This window comes from Natator depressus, chromosome 3 (genome assembly GCF_965152275.1).
Source record: "Natator depressus isolate rNatDep1 chromosome 3, rNatDep2.hap1, whole genome shotgun sequence".
Taxonomy (NCBI): Eukaryota; Metazoa; Chordata; order Testudines; family Cheloniidae; genus Natator; species Natator depressus.
Genome location: NC_134236.1, coordinates 53,281,187 through 53,308,360, shown reverse-complemented (window position 1 = coordinate 53,308,360; position 27,174 = coordinate 53,281,187). Strand labels below are relative to the sequence as shown.

The window sequence follows — 27,174 nt, the reverse complement described above, 5'->3', positions numbered from 1 at the left end:
GTGTGCCTTCCTGGGCTCTCATAGAATCATAGAATATCAGGGTTGGAAGGGACCTCAGGAGGTCATCTAGTCCAAGCCCCTGCTCAAAGCAGGACCAATCCCCAACTAAATCATCCGAGCCAGGGCTTTGTCAAGCCTGACCTTAAAAACTTCTAAGGAAGGAGATTCCACCACCTCCCTAGGTAATGAATTCCAGTGTTTTACCACCCTCCTAGTGAAAAAGTTTTTCCTAATATCCTACCTACACCTCCCCCACTGCAACTTGAAACCATTACTCCTCGTTCTGTCATCTGCTACCACTGAGAACAGTCTAGATCCATCCTCTTTGGAACCCCCTTTCAAGTAGCTGAAAGCAGCTATCAAATCCCCCCTCATTTTTCTCTTCTGCAGACTAAACAATCCCAGTTCCCTCACCCTCTCCTCATAAGTCATGTGTTCCAGCCCCCTAATCATTTTTGTTGCCCTCCGCTGGATGTTTTCCTGCTTCATCTCAATTTACAACCAGCAAAATTAATTATACAGCAGACAGAAACAATCACAGAACCACACAGAGATTATACAGACAAACAATAGGGAAAAGGGGACTACAATGATAGAACTACACAGAAATGAGGATTTCACATCCCAGCTATTGATAAGTGAGTTCTTGCCAGACAGGATGCTATCAAACTAAGTTTCCTTTTACATCCTCTAGGCTCTTCCCTTTCTCTGGAGGTGATAGGCACTCTCAGGACAGGACTGTATTCCTAACAGCCCAATAGCACATTATTTCAATGTGACTAGTTTGGAATGTGAGGATGTGACCATTCGCTTCCCAACTTATGGCTTCCTCTGATGCTTAGCCAAAGGCCTTAGCCTAACAACAGGGCCTCAGGCTGTCACAGTGGGAGAAAGCCCTTACACTGGCAGACAGTGATTTTGATTCTTTTATACCTCTATAACTAGCTAAGTGATAAGAATACACCTAAATTCTTTGAGTATAGGCCTTTACAGACAGGCCTGAATATCTATATCCTAACACTGACCTTCATGGATTTTGCCACCCAATGGCCGGAAGCAGTAGCTCTCAGCAACACCAGGGCTAAAAGTGTGAGCCAGGCATTGGCAGACATTTTTGCCAGGGTAGGTTGGCTCTCCGACATCCTTAAAATTCAGGAACTAACTTCCTGGCAGGGACCATGAAACGTCTTTGGGAAGCTAATGGAGTGAACCACTTGGTTGCTACCCTTTACCACCATCAAATGAATGGCCTAGTGGAGAACTTTAATGGGATTTTGGGGCCATGACATGTGAAATCGTGAATGAACACTTCAGTGATTAGGACCTAGACTTGCAGTAGTTGCTCTTTGCCCACAGGGCTATACCACATCCCAGTTTGGGGTTTTCACCCTTTGAACTCATTTATGGCCAGGAAGTAAAGGGGTCATTACAGTTGGTGAAGCAGCAATGGGAGGGGATTACATCTTCTCCATAAGCTAACATTTTGGACTTTGTAACTAACCTGAAAAACACCCTCAAAGACTCTCTAGACCTTGCTCGAGAAAACCTACAGGATGCTCAACAAGAGCAAAAGGCCTGGTATGATAAACATGCCAGAGAGCGTTCCTTCAGAGTAGTGGCCAAGTCATGGTCCTGAAAGCACTCCAGCCCAATAAAATGGAAGTGTCATTGGAGGGGACATTTATGGTCTGAGAGCACCTGGGATCTGTAAATTACCTCATAGCATTCCCAGACCAGACTCTAAAACCTAAAGTATACCCTGTTAATACCATGTTAATTCTCTAAAGCCCTTTTATTCCTGAGAAATCAAGGTTCTCCAGTTTACAGCCCAGGAGAAAGATAACGCTGAGTGGCCTGAAGGAGTCTACTATGAAGGGAAAAGCAACAGTGGCGTAGAAGAGGTGAGCCTTTCCATGACCCTTGGGTATAAGCAGGGATAGCAAATCCAGGAACTGTGCACTAGCTTTGGACAGTGTTTTCAGACACCCCAGGATGGACAGAACGGATGTACCACTCCATTGAGACAGGTGATGCTCACCCAATTAGAGCCCAACCAACTGGATGGATCCTCAAATCAAAACAGCAATAGAAAGGGAGATCAAGGGCATGTTACAGATGGGTGTAAACCGCCCCTCTGAGAGTGCATGGGTCTCTCCAGTGGTTCTGGTTCCCAAACCAGATGGGGAAATCCGCTTTTGCATGGACTACCATAAGCTAAATTCTGTAACTCACCCAGAGAACTATCCAATGCCATGCACAGATGAGCTACTGGAGAATCTGGGACGTGTGCAATTCATCCCCACCTTAGACTTAACTAAGGGGTACTGGCAAGTGCTGCTAGATGACCCAGACAAGGAAGGGTCAGCCTTCATCATCCATGTAGGGCTGTATGAATTTAATGTGCTCCCTTTCAGACTGCAAAATCCACCCGCCACCTTCCATAGACTGCTAGATAACCTTCTGGCTGGATTTGGGGAATTTGCAGTCGCCTACCTTGACGATGTGGCCATATTCTAAGATTCATGGGCAGAACACCTGAAACACCTCTAAGCTGTCTTGCAGCGCATAAGGGAGACAGGATTAATCTTTAAGGCCAAAACAATGTCAAACAGGCCTAAACAGGATAACGTACTTTGGACACCAGGTGGGTCAAGGAACTATCAACCCCCTACAGGCTAAAGTAAATGCTATCCAAAATTGGCCTGTCCCTAAGTTAAAGAAGCATGTCCAATCCTTCTTGGGCTTTGTTGGGTATTACAGATTATTTGTACCACACTACAGCCAAATTGCCACCCCACTGACAGACCTAACCAGGGAAAAACAACCAAATGCAGTGGTCTGAGAAGCGTCAGGAAGCCTTTAACCAGCTTAAGGTGGCCCTTATGCCTGACCCTGTACTGTGGTTACGACTTCGACCAACCTTTCGTCATAACCACAAATGAGTCCAAACATGGTGTAGAAGCAGTTCTAATACAGGAAGGACCAGATCAACAATTCCTTCCTGTCATGTTTATCAGCAAAAAAACTTTCTTAGAGGGAAAGCCATTAGTCAGTCTCGGAAAAAGAATGTTAGGCCATTGTGTATGCTCTGGAGAAACTGTGCCAATACATTTGGGGATGGTGTTTCCATCTGCAGACTGACCATATTGCACTGAAGTGGCTTCACACAGTCAAAGAGACTAACAAAAAATCTTCTTTGGTGGAATTTAGCTCTTCAAGACTTTGATTTTGAAATACAACACATTTCAGGAGCCTTTAACAAAGTGGCTGATGCACTCTCCTGGGAAGGTTTCCCAGAATCAGCTGGTAAAAATTTCTCTGTATTCTAAGTCATTGTAGTCCTTAAAATGTGGAAAATACTGTTTAGTTCTTCATGTAATTAGTAGTAAAATTAGAGGTGCATGTATCGTATTAACTCTGTTTTCCTAAACCTCCAGGAAGAAATCCCAGCTGGTGTGGACCTGATCTGAACCAGGCTGGCCAACACCGTCTGTGATTTATGGGGCATGTGATAAATGAAGGCGGGGGGAAGCTCCCTTTTATGGAGACCCACCCAGCCAGTAGCTATAAAATCCCTCTTATTAGCTGTTCTCTAATTGCTCTACCTGTAAAGGGTTAAAAAGTCTCACTGCTATGCATAGGTAAAAGGAAGTGAGTGGGCACCTGGTCAAAAGAGGCAATGGGAAGGCTAGCACTTTTTAAAATTGAAACAAGACTCCTCTTTTGTCTATCTGTTGTTGTTCTCCCGGGGAGAGGCGGACATGGCTTGTGGATTCCTCTGTGCTAACCCCAGGTGCTTTTGTTTTGCTTGTAATCTTTAAGCTGGACCTCAAGAAACCTATTTTTGGTGCTTAACCCTTGTAGTTGTTCTTTTTAAATCTAGCAATAACCTGAGTTCCCAGATGTATTTACTTTTTTTTTTAAATAAAAATTACGCTTTTTAAGAATGGGATTGGATTTTTGTGTCTTAAGAGGTTTGTGCATCTGTTGTTTATTTAGCTGGTGGCAACAGCGGATTTCCTTTGTTTGTTTTCTTTCTCAACTCTTCCCATGGGAGGGCGAGGAAGAGCTTGAGGGTACCCCACAGGAAGGAATTCCCAAGTGCACCTTCCTGGGCTCTCAAAAGGGTTCTGCACTTGGGTGGTGGCAGCATCTACCAATCCAAGGTCTTATTTGTTTGGACTAATTTAGTCTCTCTGCGTCTCTTGCACCTGTTTATAACATTCTTATTGGAAGCAACTTAACTTACTTTTTATTGACATTTGTTATTTTATGTTATTGTGACATTTTATGAACTTCCATATACTTTTTACAATTGAGCTTACAATTAAAGTAAATTTATAAGCCCAATTATCACAATATAATGCTTCCATTTTATGAACCAATTCTGGGATTAGACATTGGTTCATAAAATCACAATCACAATTACAAACAAAAAATCTTATTTTAGTTGAAGCTTATAAAGGAAAGGGGTGGTGGGAAGTACTTGGTTTAAATATATTATGTTATATACTAGCAATAAATATCTCCAATGGCCAGTGATGGGACACTAGATGGGGAGGGCTCCTAGTTACTACAAAGAATTATTTGCCAGGGATTTTGCTGGTGAGTCTTGCCCACATGCTCAGGGTCTAACTGGATTTCCATATTTGGTATTGGGAAGGAAGTTTTCCGTGGGTCAGATTGGCAGTAACCCTGGGGGTTTTCGCCTTCTTGTTCAGCATGGGTAAAGGCTCACTTACAGGTTTAAACTGGAGTAAATGGTGGATTTTCTGTAACTTTAAGTATTTAAATCATGATTTGAGGACTTCAGTAACTGAGACAGAGGTTAGGGGTCTATTGCAAGAGTGGGTAGGTGAGGTTCTGTACCCTGCAATGTGCAAGAGGTCAGAATAGATGATCATGATGGTCCTTTCTGGTCTTAAAGTCTTTGAGTTTGCACATTTCTTATCCCAAAACTGGGATTTACACATTTTACTTGATTACATATTACACAAATTACAATTAAACATTTAAAATGTTAACAAAGCTTAAGAACTTACAACTCACTTCATTTGTAGCTAAAACAAAACTCAAAACTGCTGCTGTTATATGTTCGTGTGATGTTTAAGAACAAACCAGCTCTTATCACTTCTTTGGCTGCCTTCCCAGAGTATGCAAAGATGGAAAAACTTCTGCTCTCTTTTGCCGCTTACATAGTTAAAGTTGTACATTCATGCAAACCGTGACAATTTTATGCATTTGTGATTAAGCTTGCTGATTTGGAGAAAAACTTTAGCCCTGGCTGTATTTTCCACTGAATGCATCCGATGAAGTGAGCTGTAGCTCATGAAAGCTTATGCTCAAATAAATTTGTTAGTCTCTAAGGTGCCACAAGTACTCCTTTTCTTTTAGCCCTGATGGCATTCTTACCCAAGTGTATTGCTTTCTTTAAAAAGAAGCAACAAAATGGATGTTCTTTTGGAACCACTTTTGATCTGTGAGCCATTTGCAACTCCCAAAGATGGCAAAAACAAGGAAAAAACATTAAAAACAAAACAAGAGAAAAAAATTGCAAAAGCAAAACAATCAGAAAAAAAATACTGAAAAAGTTTGATGTTGCAAGAGCTCTTGGTACTGATAGTTTCAGACTTAGTTAAAACTTAATGTGGTAGCAGCCCTGAGTTAAGCTGCTGTCTTGTTAATAAGAAGATTATGCAAGATTTTATTTCAGTAAAAGACTGTATTAGTAACTTAACATTCAGCAATGTAAAACTTCGTTTTTAACACTTTTGCTTTTTTTCTAAAAATATACCTTTACATTAAATCTTCAAAATTATTACCCATCACAGAAATGACAATCATAAAAATTTAAAAAAAAGAAAAGAAACGAAGCACTTGTTAAAAGACATTAAAAAAATAATATAACTAGTATTATTGCTATTTTATTTCTCCTAAGTCAGCCCATCTGCTTACTAAGGACCTCCAGAAAAAGAAGTATAAAAGAGCATCAAGTTTTTATTTTTCCTTCAAATGCCTGGTCCATATCTAAGCTCTACAAAAATAATAAAAAAAAAAAACAACAATCACAATCCCTATCCACCAAGAGAAATAACCAGTTTCCTTTTCACCAGAATGTGGGTATATATTAGGAATATGTTTATATACATTGCTGAATAAGGGCCTAGAACTTGCTTGCGTTATTCAAGTCTCCCCATGAACTTCTCCCAACTACTTGGTTTTATCACTGTACATTCTTTTATACCTTACTGCTCTTTTTATGCACTTACATGTGTTACCTTGTATGACTTACTGCTGCTCTCCCCACTCTCCTCATCCCCTCTCCACTCCCTCTCTGTCAGCCAATAACTCCCAGTTTTAAGAGAGTTAATTTCAAAGCAACTCTGTTAGATCAATAGCAGATGTCAGTACTCAACACTATTGAAAACCAGGCCTGTTTTTTATGCACTGATATATGGGGTTTAGATGCTTAACTACAGGCACACTAGGGTTCCTCACCCTCCAGGATTGTCCTGGAGTCTCCAGGAATTAAAGATTAAGCGGGCTGTCAAGATATTAACAAAATTAATCGCAATTAATTGTTCAATTAATCACACTGTTAAACAATAATAGAATATCATTTATTTAAATATTTTGGATGTTTTCTACATTTTTGAATATATTGATTTAAATTACAACACAGAATACAAAGTGTATAGTGCTCACTTTATTTTTTATTACAAGTATTTGCACTGTAAAAAACAAAAGAAATAGTATTTTTTCAATACACCTCATAAAAGTACTGTAGTGCAATCTCTTGTCATGAAATTTGAACTTACAAGCATAGAATTATGTACAACCCCCCGCCCATCCAGATTTGCAAGTTACACTTTCACTATAAAGAGATTGTACTACAGTACTTGTATGAGGTGAACTGAAAAATACTATTTATTTGTTTATCATTTTTACAGTGCAAATGTTTGTAATCAAAATAATACTATAAAGTGAGCACTGTACACTTTGTCTTCTGTGTTGTAATATAAATCAATATATTTGAAAATATAGAAAAACATCCAAAAATATTTAATACATTTCAATTGATATTCAATTGTTTAAAAGTGCGATTCATTGCGATTTTTTTTCATCGTGAATAATTTTTTTTAGTCAACTGCGTGAGTTAACTGCGATTAATTGACAGCCCTAAACATTAACATTCAATTAAAGCTTATGTCATGTGATGAAATCTCCAGGAATACATCCAACCAAAATTGGCAACCCTAAGGCACACAAGTTTGAAATTTTTGATCTTGATAGCCAGATGCAGTACTATGATGCTAAATCCTGTTAGCCTGGCAATGAGATGTGCCAGGACCAGTCACTTAATTTATCATAACCTTAGTGGATTGGAGTTCTGTTCTGTCAGTTCTCAGCAAAAGTGAGTCCTGAATGAAAAATAGTTTGTCTTCTGTGACCAAACCAAAAGGCTTGAGAAGTGGGGTAAAATGTCGTAACAGAAAAACAACAGTCAAGATCACAGTGCAGGAGACAATCAAAAAGGGGAATATGCTATGCTCTCTAACTGCAAGTTATCATTCATACTAGACTAGTCCTACAAGTGGGTATAAGACCAATCATGTGTCAGCACAGACCTCTCTTACCTTTCAAGTGTTTTTTTTTTAATTATTTTAATATTTTGGTATGCTACAGCATGGATACCTACTACGTCCTGCCTCCTTGTTCCACATACACATTTGTACGCATGGACACACCCACGCATTTGCTAACCAGCCATTCTGACAGTTGTAAAATGTCTCTCTAGGTGGTCCCATTCCCTAAAGAAAAATCCAAGTCCTTCATTCTTCCTTCTTCCACTCTGATTCTAACACATGCATACACATGTGCACACACATACATTTTATAGCCCTTTCTTTAAAGAATGACTCTTTCAAACAAAGGTCTGCAGCATTTCTATGTAGACCAAAGCTTGACTACCTGCTGAACTCAGAGGTTAATGGCAAATGTTTGTTTTTAACATGATTTTTACAGAGTGACAGTGGAGATTTGCTTCTTCTGAAGACCCTGAAAAAAGTGTCTTTAAGCATGCCTAGAAAACAAACTTGCCTAGGGCAGAAACCATCTGACTACCATTGCAGTGCCCAAACTCTGTTCAGATTCTTGACACTCTTCTGGCTGGAAAACAGTTTTCCTTTAAACATTCTATCTGACCTGATCTGAACCTGGGTGCAGTTCCAGTTGCAAACAAGGCCTAAGCCTTGTAGTAGTAATTGTTATTCTGTAGTTGTTTCATAGATTTTTTTTTAAAGTTTGCAACATAAACGTGGTTAACCCAGATTCTCAAATAAATATAACTAAGTTTATAATTATTAACCCTTGTCAATCACAAAGCAAGTATTTTCATATCTGGTTTAGTACTATATATTAGAGGTAGTCACAAATTTCCTGGGAAAACTTTTTTTTTTATGACAATGATGAAAAATGACCTTTTTCTTAGTGATTTTTTTTTCATTTGAAATTTTCTGGTTTGACAAAAAACTGGAAAAAAGGCAAGCAAAAGGAAAATTTCAATAACAATTTGCAAAAAAACCCAAACCAAACTAAAACAAAAAACCCACACACTTTAATTTCTCTTGAATATTTTTGGGGAAAATATTTACCATTTTCCAACTAGATCAACTGTATATATCTTTAAAAGTTGTTTACAGGTCCTTGGCAGATTCACATAGCATTTATTGTCCTTGAGAAGGACATATTGTCTTAGTATGATGAGGAAATTGGCCTGTGGTTTGCTATCTTGGTTTTTATGGACAGGTACAGAATGTTTGATAAAAGTCATATGAACAGTATTGTGGAAAAAGCAATTGAGGAGAGAATAAAAGAACCTGCTGAAGAGAGAGAGAGAGAGAGAGAGAGAGAGAGAGAGCTGACTAATTTGGCCAAGTGCTCAATCTGTAAGACCAGATCACTAGCAAAGTTATGGATAGATCCAAGAAGGAGGACAGATAATTCATTATAGTGTCAGGAGCCAAACCGGACTTTCCAGAACATTCAGCTGCATCGTAACTCTTGACTAATACAACAGGCAACAAATTATTTAAAAGGGCTCATCTCAAAGTGACTTAGATGAGAGAATTTGTCGCTAAAGAAATGGTCAAGTAAAAGACTTTTACAAATTCTTGAATAATATATTTGACTCTAAACTGGGAAATGGTAAAAACATTTCTGTGTGTTTATTGTACTTGGGATTGTATTTCTCCTTATAATTCATGTAACTGTAGGCATTTGAGGCCTGATACAAAATCCACTACAGACTGCTATTCCTACCTACATGCCTCCAGCTTTCATCCAGACCACACCACACGATACATGGTCTACAGCCAAGCTCTACTATACAACCGCATTTGCTCCAACCCCTCAGACAGAGTCAAACACCTACAAGATCTCTATCAAGCATTCTTATAACTATAATACCCACCTGCTGAAGTGAAGAAACAGATTGATAGAGCTAGAAGAGTACCCAGAAGTCACCTACTACAGGACAGGCCCAACAAAGAAAATAACAGAACGCCACTAGCCATCACCTTCAGCCCCCAACTAAAACCTCTCCAACGCATCATCAGGGATCTACAACCTATCCTGAAGGACGACCCATCACTCTCACAGATCTTGGGAGACAGGACAGTCCTTGCTTACAGACAGCCCCCCAACCTGAAACAAATACTCACCAGCAACCACACACCACACAACAGAACCACTAACCCAGGAATCTATCCTTGCAACAAAGCCCGTTGCCAACTGTGTCCACATATCTATTCGGGGGACACCATCATAGGGCCTAATCACACCAGCCACACTATCAGAGGTTTATTCACCTGCACATCTACCAATGTGATATATGCCATCATGTGCCAGCAATGCCCCTCTGCCATGTACATTGGTCAAACTGGACAGTCTCTATGTAAAAGAATAAATGGACACAAATCAGACGTCAAGAATTATAACATTCAAAAACCAGTTGGAGAACACTTCAGTCTCTCTGGTCACTCCATTACAGACCTAAAAGTGGCAATTCTTCAATAAAAAGACTTCAAAAACAGACTCCAACGAGAGAGTGCTGAATTGGAATTAATTTGCAAACTGGATACAATTAACTTAGGCTTGAATAGAGACTGGGAGTGGATGGGTCATTACACAAAATAAAACTATTTCCCCATGTGTATTCCCCCCTCCACCCCCCACTGTTTCTCACATGTTCTTGTCAACTGCTGGAAATGGCCCACTTTGATTATCACTACAAAAGGTTTCCCCCCCCACCCCCACTCCCCCCCGCTCTCCTGCTGGTAGTAGCTCACCTTAAGTGATCACTCTCATTACAGTGTGTATGGTAACAACCATTGTTCCATGTTCTCTGTGTATATAAATATCCCCACTCTATATTCCACTGAATGCATCCGATGAAGTGAGCTGTAGCTCACGAAAGCTTATGCTCAAATAAATTTGTTAGTCGCTAAGGTGCCACAAGTACTCCTTTTCTTTTTACAGTCAATATGAGTTTTTCTATTGATTTTCATAGGCTTTGACTCCAGTTCTAGATGAGGAAAAGATAATAAGTGGTTATAGGTTAGGAATTAACATACTAATGTTTATTTGCATGAGAATGTGATTGTGTTAAAGTTTAGATGTGCTTACATTGCATAACTAGTAGGTAATATGTGTGCTATTCACTGTGGAGTATTTAGCAGCCAATCGTTTCCAACCCCCAAATAGTCATCTGCATCTCCTGTAAATTTTTTAGTATGCACAGATAACATCTTATCCCTCTAATTTAGATCCTAATCAGTATAATCCCATCATTAGCAAATCATTAGTGTTACATTTTCCTTGTGTTTATCTCTTGGAATCCCTCCCATTGAGAAAAAATAAGATTTTATCAAGAATACAAATTTAAACAGCATGCCAATATTAAAATTAAATAAAAGAAAAAGTCAAGATCCTGGAACTGTGCTAAGAGTTTTGCAAACCATTTTAAAGAAACAACTAATTAAAAAAAGGAGACATAAACAGAAAAAAAAAGTTTTTTAAATCACAAATCAGCTGCTGAAGGATAGCATTCTGATATGAAAAATAATTGCTTACCACCTTTACAGATTTCATAATTCAATAATATTCTTCTTTAAGAGTTCCTGTGATCAGCCTACATAAACTTCCATTGGGAAAATATCTCTGAGGGAAACAGCTTGCCCTCTTTTAATCATCTGCTTGTATATCAAAAGGAATAGCCTTCGTTGGAAATAGGAACCATCTCCAATCACAACGACCAAACGGAAACTCAATGCCCCTCTACCATGTACATTGGCCAAACTGGACAGTCTCTACATAAAAGAATAAATGGACACAAATCAGATGTCAAGAATTATAACATTCAAAAACCAGTCGGAGAACACTTCAATCTCTTTGGTCACTCGATTACAGACCTAAAAGTTGCAATTTTTCAACAAAAAAACTTCAAAAACAGACTCCAATGAGAGACTGCTGAATTGGAATTATTTTGTAAACTGGATACAATTACCTTAGGCTTGAATAAAGACTGGGAGTGGATGGGTCACTACACAAAGTAAAACTATTTCCCCATGTTTATTCTTCCCCCCCCCACCCCCACCCCCGCCCCGTTCCTCAGACATTCTTGTCAACTCCTGGAAATGGCCCACCTTGATTGTCACTACAAAAGGTTTCCCCCCCCCCCGCTCTCCTGCTGGTAATAGCTCACCATAAGTGATCACTCTTGTTACAGTGTGTGTTGTAACACCCATTGTTTCATGTTCTCTGTTTATATAAATCTCCCCACTGTATTTTCCACTGAATGCATCCAATGAAGTGAGCTGTAGCTCACAAAAGCTTATGCTCAAATAAATTTGTTAGTCTCTAAGGTGCCACAAGTCCTCCTTTTCTTTTTGATCATTAAGAGTTCATTTAGTTTTAGTTTACTTATTGGATTGTTAAACCTTGCAGGTTAAGCAAAGTTAGGTTGATTGATCTTTGAATGGGAGACCTCTAAAAAATTTCAGGTAATTTAGGAAGTGATCTTGGTGATTCAGTAGATTTCTTCTCTTCAAATCAGTGATGAAGCAATGCCTCCATACAGTGACATGGAGAATTTTGGATTGCATCGGAAAAGGAAATCCTGACTACTGGGGACCATCAAAAACTTTTCATAAAAATAGCATTGTTTTTAAAAGAATTTAATACCCATCAGAACCTATTTCAAGCTGTGGTCTTGGTCAAATATGGATTAGTGTACACACGTATAATTACCCTTGTCATAAATAGAAAGGGAAGGGTAAACCCCTTTAAAATCCCTCCGGGCCAGAGGAAATCTCCTCTCACCTGTAAAGGGTTAAGAAGCTAAAGGTAACCTCGCTGGCACCTGACCAAAATGACCAATGAGGAGACAAGATACTTTCAAAAGCTGGTAGGAGGGAGAGAAACAAAGGGTATGTCTGTCTGTCTACATTTTGTCTTTGCCGGGGATAGACCAGGAATGAAGCCTTAGAACTTTTAGTAAGTAATCTAGCTAGGTATGTGTTAGATTATGATTTCTTTAAATGGCTGAGAAAAGAATTGTGCTGAATAGAATAACTATTTCTGTCTGTGTATCTTTTTTGTAACTTAAGGTTTTTGCCTAGAGGGGTTCTCTATGTTTTGAATCTAATTACCCTGTAAGGTATTTACCATCCTGATTTTACAGGGGGGATTTCTTATTTCTAATTCTATTTTTATTAAAAGTCTTCTTGTAAGAAAACTGAATGCTTTTTCATTGTTCCCAGATCCAGGGGTTTGGGTCTGTGGTCACCTATGCAAATTGGTGAGGCTTTTTATCCAACATTTCCCAGGAAAGGGAGGGTGCAAGTGTTGGGAGGATTGTTCATTGTTCTTAAGATCCAAGGGTCTGGGTCTGTAGTCACCTAGGCAAATTGGTGAGGCTTTTTACCAAACCTTGTCCAGGAAGTAGGGTGCAAGGTTTTTGGGAAGTATTTTGGGGGGAAAGACGTGTCCAAACAGCTCTTCCCCAGTAACCAGTATTTGTTTGGTGGTGGTAGCGGCCAATCCAAGGACAAAAGGGTGGAATATTTTGTACCTTGGGGAAGTTTTGACCTAAGCTGGTAAAGATAAGCTTAGGAGGTTTTTCATTCAGGTCCCCACATCTGTACCCTAGAGTTCAGAGTGGGGGAGGAACCTTGACAACCCTCAAAAAAGTTTTTTTTAAAAAAGGTTACTGGATGCCTGTTCCATGGCTAAGGCATTATTCATATCAATGATACAACGTTTAGTGGCCGCAGAGGTAAATTCTGCACATGGAATAGTGGACCACTTAACTCAATCACTACTTACACAATTTGTAAAATGAAGTAGTAGCAGTAAAGAGTTATATTTTGTGGTAAAGGCCCCAACTGGGATTAGGACCCCATTATGTAGGGTGCTGTACAAATGCAGAAAAGGGGCAATATTTGCCCTGAAGGGTTATGTGACTGATTTATCTTCCATCAGGGCATATAACACACAAATAATAAAGGATTTTTACAGTGAACACCCGGAACTTATGGCACTGATGGAAGCAAAAGAATTCCACTATATTGGTGGGAGGAAACCTTGTTGGTCTTCACTCACATTTTCATTAATCGCACTAGCTGATGAGTTTTCAAGATAATATTTTTTTCCCCTTCAAAACATTGATCAAAGGAATCAATTTCCAGAAAAAGTGAATACTTTTAGTATTTGTTTCAAAAGACTGAAGATGAAGTGCTCTCATAGAAGGATTTTACTCACATGGCTGCTAACCTGAATATCATCTAGCAAATTGCATTTGTTAGCACCACAGCTAGCAGCCTGTGTTCAGCAGCTCATTAATATTTTGTGGGCTGTGGGAGTGGATTGCCTATATAGCACATCTCTAGCTTGTTTTGTTCACGGTTAAATTAAACCCTTAATATGATACAGACAGAAATGGCTGAAAGTGAAACTAAGTTCTACATTACATGGAGACGTGGGCAAAGCGTAACTGAATTAATAACGGTTTATGTGCAGCTGTCTAGGTTTTTTGAGGTTCATAATGTTGGTTAGCCAGCTGTGTGTCTTATTCTGAAGCAATCGGGTTCAATGATGTTTTCACCTTTTGGCTTCAGTTTCAAAGCGAGTTTCATACTGTCTGCCCACTTCATTCTCCAGAGAGCTGATTTTCTTTGAAAGAGATAAAGTATAAATAATACTACCGTTAGCTTCTTGACATAAATGGGCAGAAAAGTAATGGCTTTGTGTATGTATTTTAATCTAATGGGATGTGACATGTGATTATTATAAAACAAGAGAACAAAATCCTAAATCTTGAAGTGGGAAAGCTATAGCAGAACTTGCCAAAATAGCTTTCGTTTTATAAATTAAAATGAATGATGTTACAGAAGTCCAAGTATTGTAGTACTGCAGCTGAGAAAACTCTTTGGTGGCTTGACAGCTTTTGTCTGCCTGTTTGCCATTTCCTGCTGCTTGCTGCCTTGTGTGATGCAGGCTGGTAACTGTTTTGTGTACTCTCTATGTGTATAGCTATAGCCAAAGGTGAAAGTAAGCCGGTACGCCCCGGTACTGCGTACCGGAAAGAGCCGGTGTGCCGTACCAGGGTAGATCAGTTTCCCCAGGCACAATTTAAAGGGCCTGCAGCTCCCAGCAGTGGCTGGAGCCCCTGGCCCTTTAAATTGCTGCCAGAGCCCCACTGCCCTAGGGGACTATTTAAAGGGCCTGGGGCGGTAGTGGCGGCTGGAGCTCCGTCCCCAGAACCCTGCTGCCGGAGCCCTGGGGAAGCAGCGGCGGGGCTCCGGGTATGATTTAAAGGGCCCAGGGCTCCAGCCGTTACCACCCCGGGCCCTTTAAATTGCCACCCCAGCCCCACCGCCACTACCCCAAGGCTCCGGCAGTGGGGCTCCAGCCGTTACCACCCAGGGCCCTTTAAACTGCCGCCAGAGCCCCCGGCTGCCACTGTTACCCAGGGGAGGGGGAAGGAGGCACTTCCCAGTACAGGGTGGGCCGGGGCTGGCTCTGACCTCCCCCAGACCCACCCCTTCTGCCCAAGGCCCCACCCCTTCCGGGGGCCAGAGCTGGCCCCAGCCCAGCCCCGTACCGATAAGTCTCTAGACTTACTTTCACCCTTGGCTATAGCCTACGCTAAATATCATGTTAGTGAAATACATTGGGCTTGTATGGTTTTTCTATCTAAAAGTGATCAGGGCCCTAATAGGTTAATTCCTTCTCACACTCCCAGGAGTCTATAAAAGCTAAAACTTCAGGCCTTTACTCAACAGTCCATTAAGAATGATCTTAAGTGCTTTGCTGAAGAAGGATTGACTTAAGCACATTCTTAAATGCTTTGCTGAAATGGAACCTCGGATAATTACCACACCCTCCCCCGCCAATTTCACAGATTGTTAACTTATGTTCTCTAAAGGGCAAGCACTACAGAGCAACATAGTCATAAAAAAGAGCTGATCAGAACATTTAAAAAAACAATTCCACAAAAACAAACTAAAATTTTAAATTTGTTTTACATTTTGCAGGGTTTGAAATGGAACATTTTTTTTCTTTTCTTTTTCACAACATGTTGAATTTCTGAGCTTTTCTTCTTACTCCCTTTCTTCACCCCTTCTTACTACTTTGCTTTTGAGTGAAATCAAATGATTGTGTCTATTTTATTTTATTTTAATTTCAGTTTTGAATGTCATGAATGTTACATCAATTTAACTTTATAAATATCATTTCAGATTTGGAATTTGTCTAACATTACACTTGACCCTGAATGTCTTTTGGGTCACTGGCTCTCATTTTTGAGTAGATTGTTCTATCCTTCGTATAACTGCCTACCTCACAGAATAAGCCTTAAAGGAAAAAATAAAATCAACATCTCACAGTATAATCAAGCATAGCCTTCCTGTTTTATCTCTGTCATTGAGATATTTATGTTTTCCTCCAATCCCTTTATATCAGCCTTGCAAATTTGCAACAAAATTTTACCACACCAAGTACAAAAATATACTTCTCCATATTTGGAAGATGATAGAAAAATATTATTTTACTCAGACATAAAAAAGAAATTATTCCCTGTGGTCCAGTGGGCATGTACACTTCCATACAAATGTGAATATTTAAGTAGGACTAGTAGAAGTTTTCCTGTCTGAACTGTGTTGGATGGAAAAAAATGAGGTTTTGGGTATGCATTTTTCTTTTTCACAAAAAGTCTGCTTTCTCTGGGAATATCAACTTTTTGTCAAAAAGCTAAAAACAAAAATTGGACTTTTGGCTATAAAAGTTGTCATTTTTTTTAAAGATGAAATTTTACATGGAAAAAATGACAATTTTCTGCCACTTTCATTAACATTTTCCTGTAAATAAAACCCTATTTTTCAAACAGCTCTATCATTAAGATTAAATTAATTAAAGATCAGATTCAACTCAATGAAGCAGGCCAGCACAAAGCTAAAGGACCATGTCAACTGGGTTTTAAACTGGATCTAGAACATGTGTTGATCCTATGCATGGAGCTGAATTTCACCATTACGAAAATACAACTTTTTAACACAATATCAGCTCCAGAAATATACTATATTTGAGTACAGAGCAGCATTTTTTTGTGGTAGTATTTCGTTTGTGAACTTTTTGCATGAATAGTTTTTAACTTGGTAACTCACTTTAAGAAAATCATTGGTGTTTGCTATCTGATTTCTCAGTAAATTAGGTTAGAGTATAATAACCCCTTTGGTTACTGATATCCTCTGAATGACTGAAACTTTTGCCTGGGTTTGGGAGAATATTCTTAGATTTTTTTCCCACATACTTAAGCCAAAGATTTTGCATTTTTATCATCTGCTCTGCTTCTGATGATGCAAAAGTGCAGCACAATTTTAAAGGGGCGGGGGAGCGAGGAAGAGTGGTGCAAAGCTGAGAGAAGTACTAGAGTTTTCAGAAAGCAGTTTAATGTTGCATATTTTGCAGTGATGCTTATCAGGTGGATTTCCCCCTCCCCCTCCCCCCCAGTTTTTGTGAAGTTTTCCCTTCATTTTACTTCTGGTAAATAACATATGGAAAATACATTTTGAAACCCCATTTACACAGAGTTACAATTTCTGTGTTTACATTGTAACATTCTTTTATGGCTTTTTCCTGACTGTGGTAGAGCTGACAGTCCTGTTGTTAGCTGAACCCTGGCACTCCATGATTTGGGTGCTTCTCTCTTCTCTAGGTGGCTTTACCAAGTGGCAGTTGCTAATGCTGTTACTTCTTAGTGCTGATAAAGCCTTAATCAGCTAATGGAATGATCCTAAGAGCTGCTTCAGAGAGACTGGAGAGCATTGTTATTATTTACTATTTGTATGATCATAGAGCTTAGGACAGCTAGGTGCTGTACAAACACAGAGACTTACTCTGTAAAGCATGGAGCACTTTTCCAGTCAATAGGAGGTGAGGGCTCTTGGATCCTTACAAGATTAAGTCCTTAGGTTCTGGTCAATATTCCACTGTTTTTTTTGACTGTTTAAAACCTTAAATATTTTATTCCGTAAACTATTTGTCCCAGTTTGATATTTTATTTATTAAGAATCTGCTCATCATCCCTAACATTTTTTAGGGGGAAATAAACAATCTTTTTGGATTTTTACCCAGGAGCGTTCTGTGAGATGGAAATTGATGAGTGTGGTTCCCATCCATGTAAACACGGAGGAACATGCATTGATTCCATAGGCCATTTTAAGTGTACCTGCCTCATGGGTAAGTCATTCCAGATAAATTGTACTTCTTTAGTAACACCAATATTAAATGAGAGAATTTAATTTAATTTAATTCACCTATTTAAATTCTCTTTCAATCATTTCCTTATATAAAAGTGGCCATACAGCTTGACTTAATACATCGTTATACAATGCATAATTTTTTGCAGACTCTCCTTTCATGCTTTGTTTGAAGTGTCCTTTTCGAAACATAAAATGGTCCAATTACTCCTAGAGTTATGTTAACTACTAGCGTCATGGCTAGGCCCAATGTCAATGTATGTGAATGAACTGTGATTAAAACTTTTCTCTTTGTATGGTATAGGATTTGAAGGTGAAAAATGTGAACTGGATATCGATGCCTGCTTATTCTACAATATAAGCTGCACCTCAGAGGAACTGTGTGTGGACAGACCTCATGGACTTAATTATACATGTTTGTTACCATGTATTGAAAATATAGAGGTAAGATAAAGTAATATGTTCACCCCAATACTTTATGAAAATAAAATATTATAAAACCACAATCAAGTAATTGTAGTTGAAAATATTATAAATTTATTAAAAAAACATAGAAATTCTCATTGTAAGTACTAAGAACCTGCATATATAGGATTGAATTAAATTTGGTTCACATTCAGAGTATCTCAAAATATTTTATGAAGTAATGAGTTATATAATAGTAATGCAATGACTGTTCAGGCAAATATATTATCCATTATGAACCCAGAAATCACTCCCAAACACCTAAGGTATTAGAATCCATTGTTATTATGTGAGGAAATGCTTCCCAGGGGAAGAGAGTAATCCCCAATTCATATTCAAAAAGTACAATGGAATCCTATGCATCTGTTTGGACAATGAATGTGTGGAAGAAGCCTCAGTTCAGCATGGTATCCAAATGGTCATTCTACTGTTGCCCCTGCACTCCAGTGCTAGTATTAGCCGTCAGACTGATTCCATGTGTAGAAATTGTATTCAGGATCATTTGGTCCAGAGGCTAGAGTGCTACACATTGAGTTAGACCATATAAAGAAACCTTCAAGACCATGTACATACCTGCAAGATATACTGATCTGACTTTAAAGGCTCAGCAGTCAATTGAATTGGTGTAAATTATGACAGAATTTCTTCTCTTTTTTTTTCTTTCTGTACTGCAGGACAACTGTATATTTACTTGGCTATTTTCAATACCATTACAAACTCTGTTTTAAAAACGACTCAACCCATTTCTAAAGAAAGATGTGATGAGATCTTGAAACTGTTTACTCATATGAGTAGTCCATTCAATAGAACTATTTGTGTGACTAAAATTTATTCACATAACAAAGGACTGCAGTCCTGGGCCCTTATTTTCAATTTTTAGGATATTTTATTGGAGGAAATAAAATTCTATTGTATTTTTCATAATGATATTTATTTGAAAAACAATGTTTGTGTCCTAGTCATTTCAAACAGCTGCCCAGACATGATAACCTGTGCTTAAAAAGATTTGATGTAGTCAATTATTTTACTGAAATATACTTACCACAAAAATATACTGTACAAAGCAGGCAATGCATTTACAAAGAAGCAATCAACATTTATTTTACCTTGAAGTCCATGGGTACCACATTCACCAATGAATATGAAATATAACACAGAAATACTTACTGCCTTAAAGGTTTAAATTTAAATTGTTCAGCATCTGGTAAATTTTAACATTTTTATGATTTAAAGTGCTATACTGAGTGCAAATTTACTGTACCTTGCATAACACTATAATGATGCAATAATCATTATGGCTAGTTAGGATGGGAAGTGATGATGTGCCAAGGATGCTGATGGGAGCTACTAAAACATTTTATTGTAATATTTCCTTAAAAGCCTTAAGACATATCTAATTTATTCATACAAACATTACAGAGACAGTCATAAATTTATGTGGACTGTATATATATTGTATGAGGCATTTAATTTGGTCATAATGTGATAAACTACTGTTTTCTCTAAGGTGAAAGAAAACAGAAATAAAAAGAAAGTATGAGATACATTTTCTTTTTGCTCAACTCCCTAGTGCAGAGATCGGTAAATTAATATCATTTGCTTCATGAAAATGACTTAAAAAACTCTGAACGGTCTTTGGTGTAGTGTTAGTAATATTGTAAGTGATACTACAATTTCCATTAAGGAATTAAATTAAATAATTTCTTAAACATTTAAAGCCGTTATTTCTTTTTGTAGGTATGAATGAAATTATATATATATATATATATATATGTATATATATATAGTGGCAAATTGCCGGCACTATTATGATGGGTCTCGCGCTTTCTCTTCTTGGGGGGGGGGTTTCAGGGCACCATTTCTTGCCCCTGACCTGGGGTATTAACTGCCCCATTAGTCTCCTAGAGGAGGGGAGTGGAAAGGGAGGGACCTGGGCCCGCCCTCTACTCCGGGTCCCAGCCAAGGGGCCCTAGGGATAGCGGTAAACCAACTAGCTTATGCTCAAATAAATTTTGAGGTGCCACAAGTCCTCCTTTTCTTTTTGCGGATACAGACTAACACGGCTGCTACTCTGAAACCTGTCATTTTTGAGTTATAAGTGGGGAAAAAGAATGGTTTTCAAAAACTAAAACCCACCCATTTTTCAAAAAATGGCTTTTCTGATTTATCTCAGACTTGTCCCCCATATAAATAATTCTTCTGTGGGCAGAATGTTTATTACTGGTGATGTATGAGCCAGACATAGCATGGCTTGGCTTTTAGATTCCTGCTTGGCTTTGCAGGTCTGACATTTAGAAAAAAGCTATACTTGCAATGTAAGCAAAACAAATTTGATCTGGTTTCAATGAGACACGGTCAATGGGTGTAGATTTTGTTCTTCAATTTAGGAGCCACTTTTCAAAGTAGAACTACATTTTATTGTTTAAAGTATGAACTAATTATAAACCCTCAAGTCTAAATATGTTCAAACATGGTATTCATCTTCTATAGTACATTGGGCTGCTACAAGGACTGTTGTGGATATAAAAGATTAACAATTTATATTTTCAAATTGTGTGGGATTTTAGCTTGGGCCATTCTACCCCAGAGAAGGTTGGTATTTTAGTGCTATTATACAATACTCGTACAGATATGGAGCCTTAACATTCTACCTGCCCTGACTATCATTTATGGGGATTCCGTAATCCACCTTTGCGGGGACAGATATCCTCTGAATAACAGGTGGAATTTTAAAACTTCAGGATTGTAGTTTGAGACACACTTTAGGATGAAGTATCAGGGGGTAGCTGTGTTAGTCTGTATCCACAAAAACAACATGGATTCCGGTGGCACCTTAAAGACTAACAGTTTTATTTGGGCATGAGCTTTCATGGGTAAACAACCACTTCTTCAGATGCATGAAGTGAAAATTACAGATGCAGGCATTATATCCTGACACATGAAGAGAAGTTACCTCACAAGTGGAGAAACAGTGTTGACAGGGCCAATTCAATCATGGTGAATGTAGTCCACTCCCAATAATTGATGAGGAGGTGTCAATTCCAGGAGAGGCAAAGCTGCTTTTGTAATGAGCCAGCCACTCCCAGTCCCTATTCAAACCCAAATTAAGGGTGTTAAATTTGCAAATGAATTTTACTTCTGCAGTTCTGCAAATTTAGGATGAAAATCTCTGAATAAAGGTAGTAGCTCAGTCAGTTTTCATTGTAGGCATAAGTTTTAGACACCGCCAGCAACCACTATAACTTTCTGGAAAAAAGGTCTTTTCTGTACATTTCTATACATTGTCATGATATATTGAGTTTATAATCCAAGACCATTTCTCAATTTGAGGATGGATATTTATTTCATTGTCTGGGATCAGAGGTAAAAGACAGGAAAAAGGTAAACATTTGTTTCATTTCTTGAAGAAAAAAACAAACAGAATCCTGCTTTCTACCCATTATGTCTCCCATGAGTCCTGAAGAGAATATCGTCACTTGCCATCTAGGGCAAATTAACTGATCATTTTCACTCTATGGCATTTTTTGGTCGCCCTGCCTGCAACTATGAGATTGGCTTTGCAGTGATAATGCATGAGATAATCTGCAATAATATGATTAGGGTTTACTATAAAAAGGGACAATATTGTTTATTAAAATAGTAACAGGAAGCCAGGCAAAGTGGACTGGGAAATTTCCTGGGAGAAACTGGACAGTGAAGCAGAGACAGAGAGAGAGAGTTGCGTAGGGAATCACACTGTTTCTTTATTGTAAGAAATGTTCTTGTTCAGTTTTAGAGAAAAGTAATTGCCTGTATTTCTTTATCATTATCACATAACAAGGCATTTAAAAAAAAAACTTTATTTTTGATATACAAGCCTTGGGAAGATTCTGGTATTGGGGGAATGAGGAAAGGTGGCTCATCAAATGATCTCACTCTTATCAAGGGCAGATTTTGATACCCTTACTTATACTTAATAGTATTTTACTCCACAAGTAGTCTTATAGGTACTACTGAGTGTAAGAGTATCAGAATTTAGTTTTAATTTGCAAAATGAAAGGGTTAGAAAACCATTTGTATAGAGGTCTTTCTGTGATTTGAATAGTATCTTAACAATTGTATTTAGCTTAAATTCCTTCTAAAATTATTTCTGTTTCTATCTAAACTGGAGTATAATAATCTAAGGCAGTGGTGGGCAACCTGTGGCCAGTGGGCTGCTACTTCCCGCAGATCCCATTGGCCGGGAACGGCAAACCACGGCCACTGGGAGCTGTGGGTAGCCGTGCCTGGGGACGGTCAATGCAAACACTGTCTTGCGGCCTGCCAGCAGATTACCCTGATGGGCTGCGTGCTGGCCGCAGGTTGCCCACTGCTGATATAAGGACTTGTCTGCACTGCCCTGCAGTGCAGGCTATGGGAGTATGGATTTCATAGTGCACCAAAATGTCTCACTGTACTACTCTGTGTGGGTGTTGATGGTGTGAACTAAAAGGTAGCTTGCTTCCATTAACATAGTCCTTTTTCAAACAGACTATGTTAACGTGTAGTCCTGTTTGAAAGAGGACTATGTTTATGCGAACTATGCACTTTTTATTTCATACCAGCAATTAGAATGCAACATTTATGTGCACTCTGCAATTCATACCCCTTTACTCAGTTTCAGTTGTGACCTCAGTCCTGATTTAAATCTAACTGAAGGACAACTTTCCTAACAACCCCTCCCCCCACCCTTCAATCCTCTTTTCTTAGTTCCTATGGAAAGTAAAGCCACACCCAGAGGAACAGGCGGCTCAGGGAACTGGTCATGGAATCTGGAGCCTTTCACTTCTAGGTAACTGGTTGGAATCCAGCCCAGGCTGGTAGTCACCAAAAGACATTGCCATATGATAACCCTTGGGAAATAAGCCCAGTCTAGTTCCCAGTGTCACCAGGCAGCCACATCACAAAAAACACCACTGTAACTGGCATTGACTTGGACTCCCTTCTGAAACTGCCTCTGAGGGTGCAAGAGCTGACAGGGCACGAAGCCTTGACTCCCCTCTAGGGAGACCATAGACGTATGTTCCAATGGAACAATGAAAGTGTCAGCTGATATGGGGAGGTACGCAACTGCAGAAAACATATCCCATTCCCCCAACCCCCCAGATGGGCCTAGACTCTGGAACTCACTGCCAAAGAATGAAGAATGAGGAACATACAAAAGCCAGTAGGAGAACACTTCAATCTTCCTGGACACTCAATAACAGATTTTAAAATAGCCGTTCTTCAACAAAAAAACCTTTAAAAACAGACTTCAGAGAGAAACTGCAGAGCTACAATTCATTTGCAAATTTAACACCATCAATTTGGGTTTGAATAGGGACTGGGATTGGCTGACTCACTACAAAAGCAATTTTCCCTCTCTTGATATTGACAGCTCCTCATCAATTATTGGGAGGTGGATCACATCCACCCTGACTGAATTGGCCTTCAACATTAGTTCTCCACTTGTAAGGTAACTCCCTTCTCTTCATGTGCCAATATATATTTATGCCTGTATCTGTAATTTTCACTCCATGCATATGAAGAAGTGGTTTTTTTTACCCATGAAAGATTATGCCCAAATAAATCTGTTAGTCTTCAAGGTGCCATCGGAATTCTTGTTGAAGCTGTATCTAATCTAGAACATTGAAGCAGGTTGCTAGAATAGGTTACAGTACAAGTGGGTCAGTGTACCCATACTAGCTTAGTGGAGCCTCTCACATACAGGAAGTTACTCATGTGAGTAAGTGTTTGTAGGCTAGGGGCTTATGGATCATGTGATGGTTAAATGAACATTAAAGGGAGGTTGTCAGTTGTCAAGGTAGGCTCATTTGAACAATATACATTTAATACAGTAAAATGCAAGGTCATATATCTAGAAATAAAGAATTTAGGTCACATGTACTGGAGGGTAATTGCCCTGGAATGCAGTGAGAATAAATAGGACTTAGGGGTTATTGAAAGTACCAGCTGAACATAAGTTCCCAGGGTAATGCTGTAGCTAAGAGGACAAATGTGATCCTTGGTTGTAAGAGCAGGGGAGATAGAGCAGGAGTAGGGAAGTGGTATTATTACCTTTAGATAAAGCCATTCATGGATACTGTATCCAGTTCTATGGCCAGTCCACACTTCAGCAAGGATTTTGACAAAGTGGAAAGGGTTCAGGAAAGAGCTACAAGAATTATTTGAAATGTGGGAAACCTGCCTTATAGTAAGAGACTAAAAGAGCTCAATCGATTTAGTTTATCCAAGAGAAGGGTTAAGAGATGGCTTGCTCATGGTCTGCAAGTACCTAAATGGGGAATAAATTTCTGATAGTAGTCAGATCTTAATTTGAACAGAAAAAGGCAGTACACAATCTAATGATGATGAAGTTACACAAATTCGGACTAGAAATAACGTGCACATTTTTAACTGTGCCCCCTTAGCTACAGTACCGCACTGGGAGCTCAGGTTCAGTTGGAATTTGCAATGATCCTAACTCCTTTTCATTGTCACTGCATTCCAAGATAACCACTGAAACAACTCACCTAGGGACATCATGGACTTGCCATCTTTTGGAGTCTTTAAATAAAACTAGATATTTCTGAAAGGTCTGCTTTATCTCAAACAGAGTTTACAGGCTTGATGCAGGAATCACTGAGTGAAAATGTCTGGCCTGACATATGCAGGAGGTCAGACTAGCTGATCATAATAGTACCTTTTGGCCTTAAGGTTTTGGACTCTATAATTGGTGAGGAAGCATGCTTGCACACATATATACTATACTCATAATGCTGCTGTTATCTCTGATCAAATATAGAGAAACACCAGTGGGTAGACTAGCCTCATATAGGTATATTGGGGATATAAAGACCTCATATTTTGTTTTATTCCTAAATTCAAACATACTCTGCTTTTCTTAACATTTTATTTATAATTTCCTGATGCATGATTCAATAATGAACTTTGAAATCAAGGCAAACATTTTATATGAGATCCAATAACAAAGGGAGTGGGAGAGAGCATTTAGAGCCTTGAAAATTTAGCAAAACCTCAGGAAATACCCAGACAAAATAAAAGGGCAAGATATATACATTTATATATAAAAGGGAAAAAATATTTCCATAACTGTAAAGAGGGCTTGATTCTACCAACTTTATTCAAGCTGAGTAGTTCCCTCCATCAAGAGTAGTCACATTGAGAAATGAGCCCAGCATAATTCCAGTATTTAACACTAATAGCATAGCAAAAAGATCCAATTTTAAGGTCAGTTTAAAACTTAATCAAAGACAAATTAATATAGCGAATTTCTGGCAAGAATTTTTATTGCTACAAATCTTGATAACATTTTAAATGGATTCAGACTCAATCAAACTGAGATACTAGGGAGCTACATAGATCATTGGCAGAGCCCAACTCACCATTTTCTTTAGAAGTCAATAGACTAGCGAGAAAAGCCTTAGTTTCATATTTTTTAAAAGTAGTTTTTTCCTATTTTTATGAAGGCTAAGTTTGCATGGAAGCTGAAAAGAGACCTTAAAACTTAAACACTGACAAGAAACGAGGATACATTTCCTTCCTAGAGCTCAGGTGATCTTTGATACATTGGAAAATGAATGAACCTTTTTGTTTAAAGAAAAAAAAAAGAGTATTTTTGCCCCAACAAGATTTATTAATCTTTCACAATCAGCAGATTGCAAAATGTGCTAGTCCTTGCCAACCCTGTAAAATATTTACTAAGCATCAAAACAGGTTCAGAACTATATACAGGATAGATTGAAGACACTAGCAGAATTTTAAAGGTTAGTCATAGAATTATATTAATTCCTCTTCCTGACAACCCTTGGAAAATCCAGAATACACAAGTCATACAAACATTTTCCTTTAAGCATCACAAATCTGCATTTTCATTAAATAATACTGTAGGTGATATATTTGTATCTGCTAAGTTTTACTTGCCACTCAGAGCAGAGTATCCAACAACTAAGCACAAGAGAAATGTAGAAAGGTGCATGTAAGAAACTACTTCTGCTCTTAAGGTTCATTGGAGTTGCCCTGGTTTAAGTAACAGCAGATTTTGGTTCAAAAAGTCTTACTCATCTGTGTCAGTGCTTCTCCTTCTATGCCCCCAAAAAGTATGTTAGTATGTTACATTTGTCAGTCTTCACATTGTAATGACCAGCTAAAGTAGGAATTCCCCAAATTGCCTATAGATCTTTCAACATTCAGTGGCTGGCCAGAGAATTAGTCTTCCTGACAAACTGTTCAGTATTATGTCTATAGTGACTGGTGGCTTATTTTCTCGACGAAACCAGCAACTTCATTTTAAAGAGGGTTTACCATAGCAAGAAATGTCATGGCTATCTGAAAATTATATTACTACTTTGTTTTGTTTTTTTCTTTCAAAGATAAGTATATTTTAACCCCCCCCCCCCAAAAAAAACAATTAGAATTCTAAGTCCAAAAACAGATGAAATGTGATGTCCTTGTCTCATTCAGTCACATAGGGTTTTTTTTAATATCCATATTTTAGAACATAACAAATATTCATATTCTAAAGTGTGCCCTTTGTTCCTCATACAGCCTTTTGCTTCTTCTAGCTCAGTGGTTTCCAAGCTATGGTCTGAGGACGCCTGGGTACACAGACTATGTCTAAGATTTCCAACTTTTTGTTCAACATTTTTCAGGGGTCTGCAAATGAAAAAAAGGTTGAAAACCACTGTTCTAGCTAATCATTACCGAACCAGCAAAAATGTTCACATCTGCTGACTAGAGCTTTATTCTAAGTTAAATTATAACTATGCTACAGGCTGCAATGCTTTTATTTTCGACATTTAACAGAATAGGTTATTTTATTATTTGTCATCTTACCTAAAATACGTGTGTTTATAACCAATTGTAACAAACC

At 38.5% G+C, this 27,174-nt stretch overlaps 1 protein-coding gene across 1 annotated transcript in view; it reads left to right on the top strand.

The window, feature by feature from the left end:
• The window catches only part of LOC141984481 (protein eyes shut homolog), a 785,366-nt gene that overhangs the window by 352,126 nt on the left and 406,066 nt on the right, over window positions 1–27,174 (top strand). The window contains exons 8-9 of the mRNA XM_074947561.1: window positions 17,695–17,799; window positions 18,124–18,263. Coding sequence (XP_074803662.1) covers window positions 17,695–17,799; window positions 18,124–18,263 — 245 coding nt within the window. The remainder of the gene's footprint in view (window positions 1–17,694; window positions 17,800–18,123; window positions 18,264–27,174) is intronic.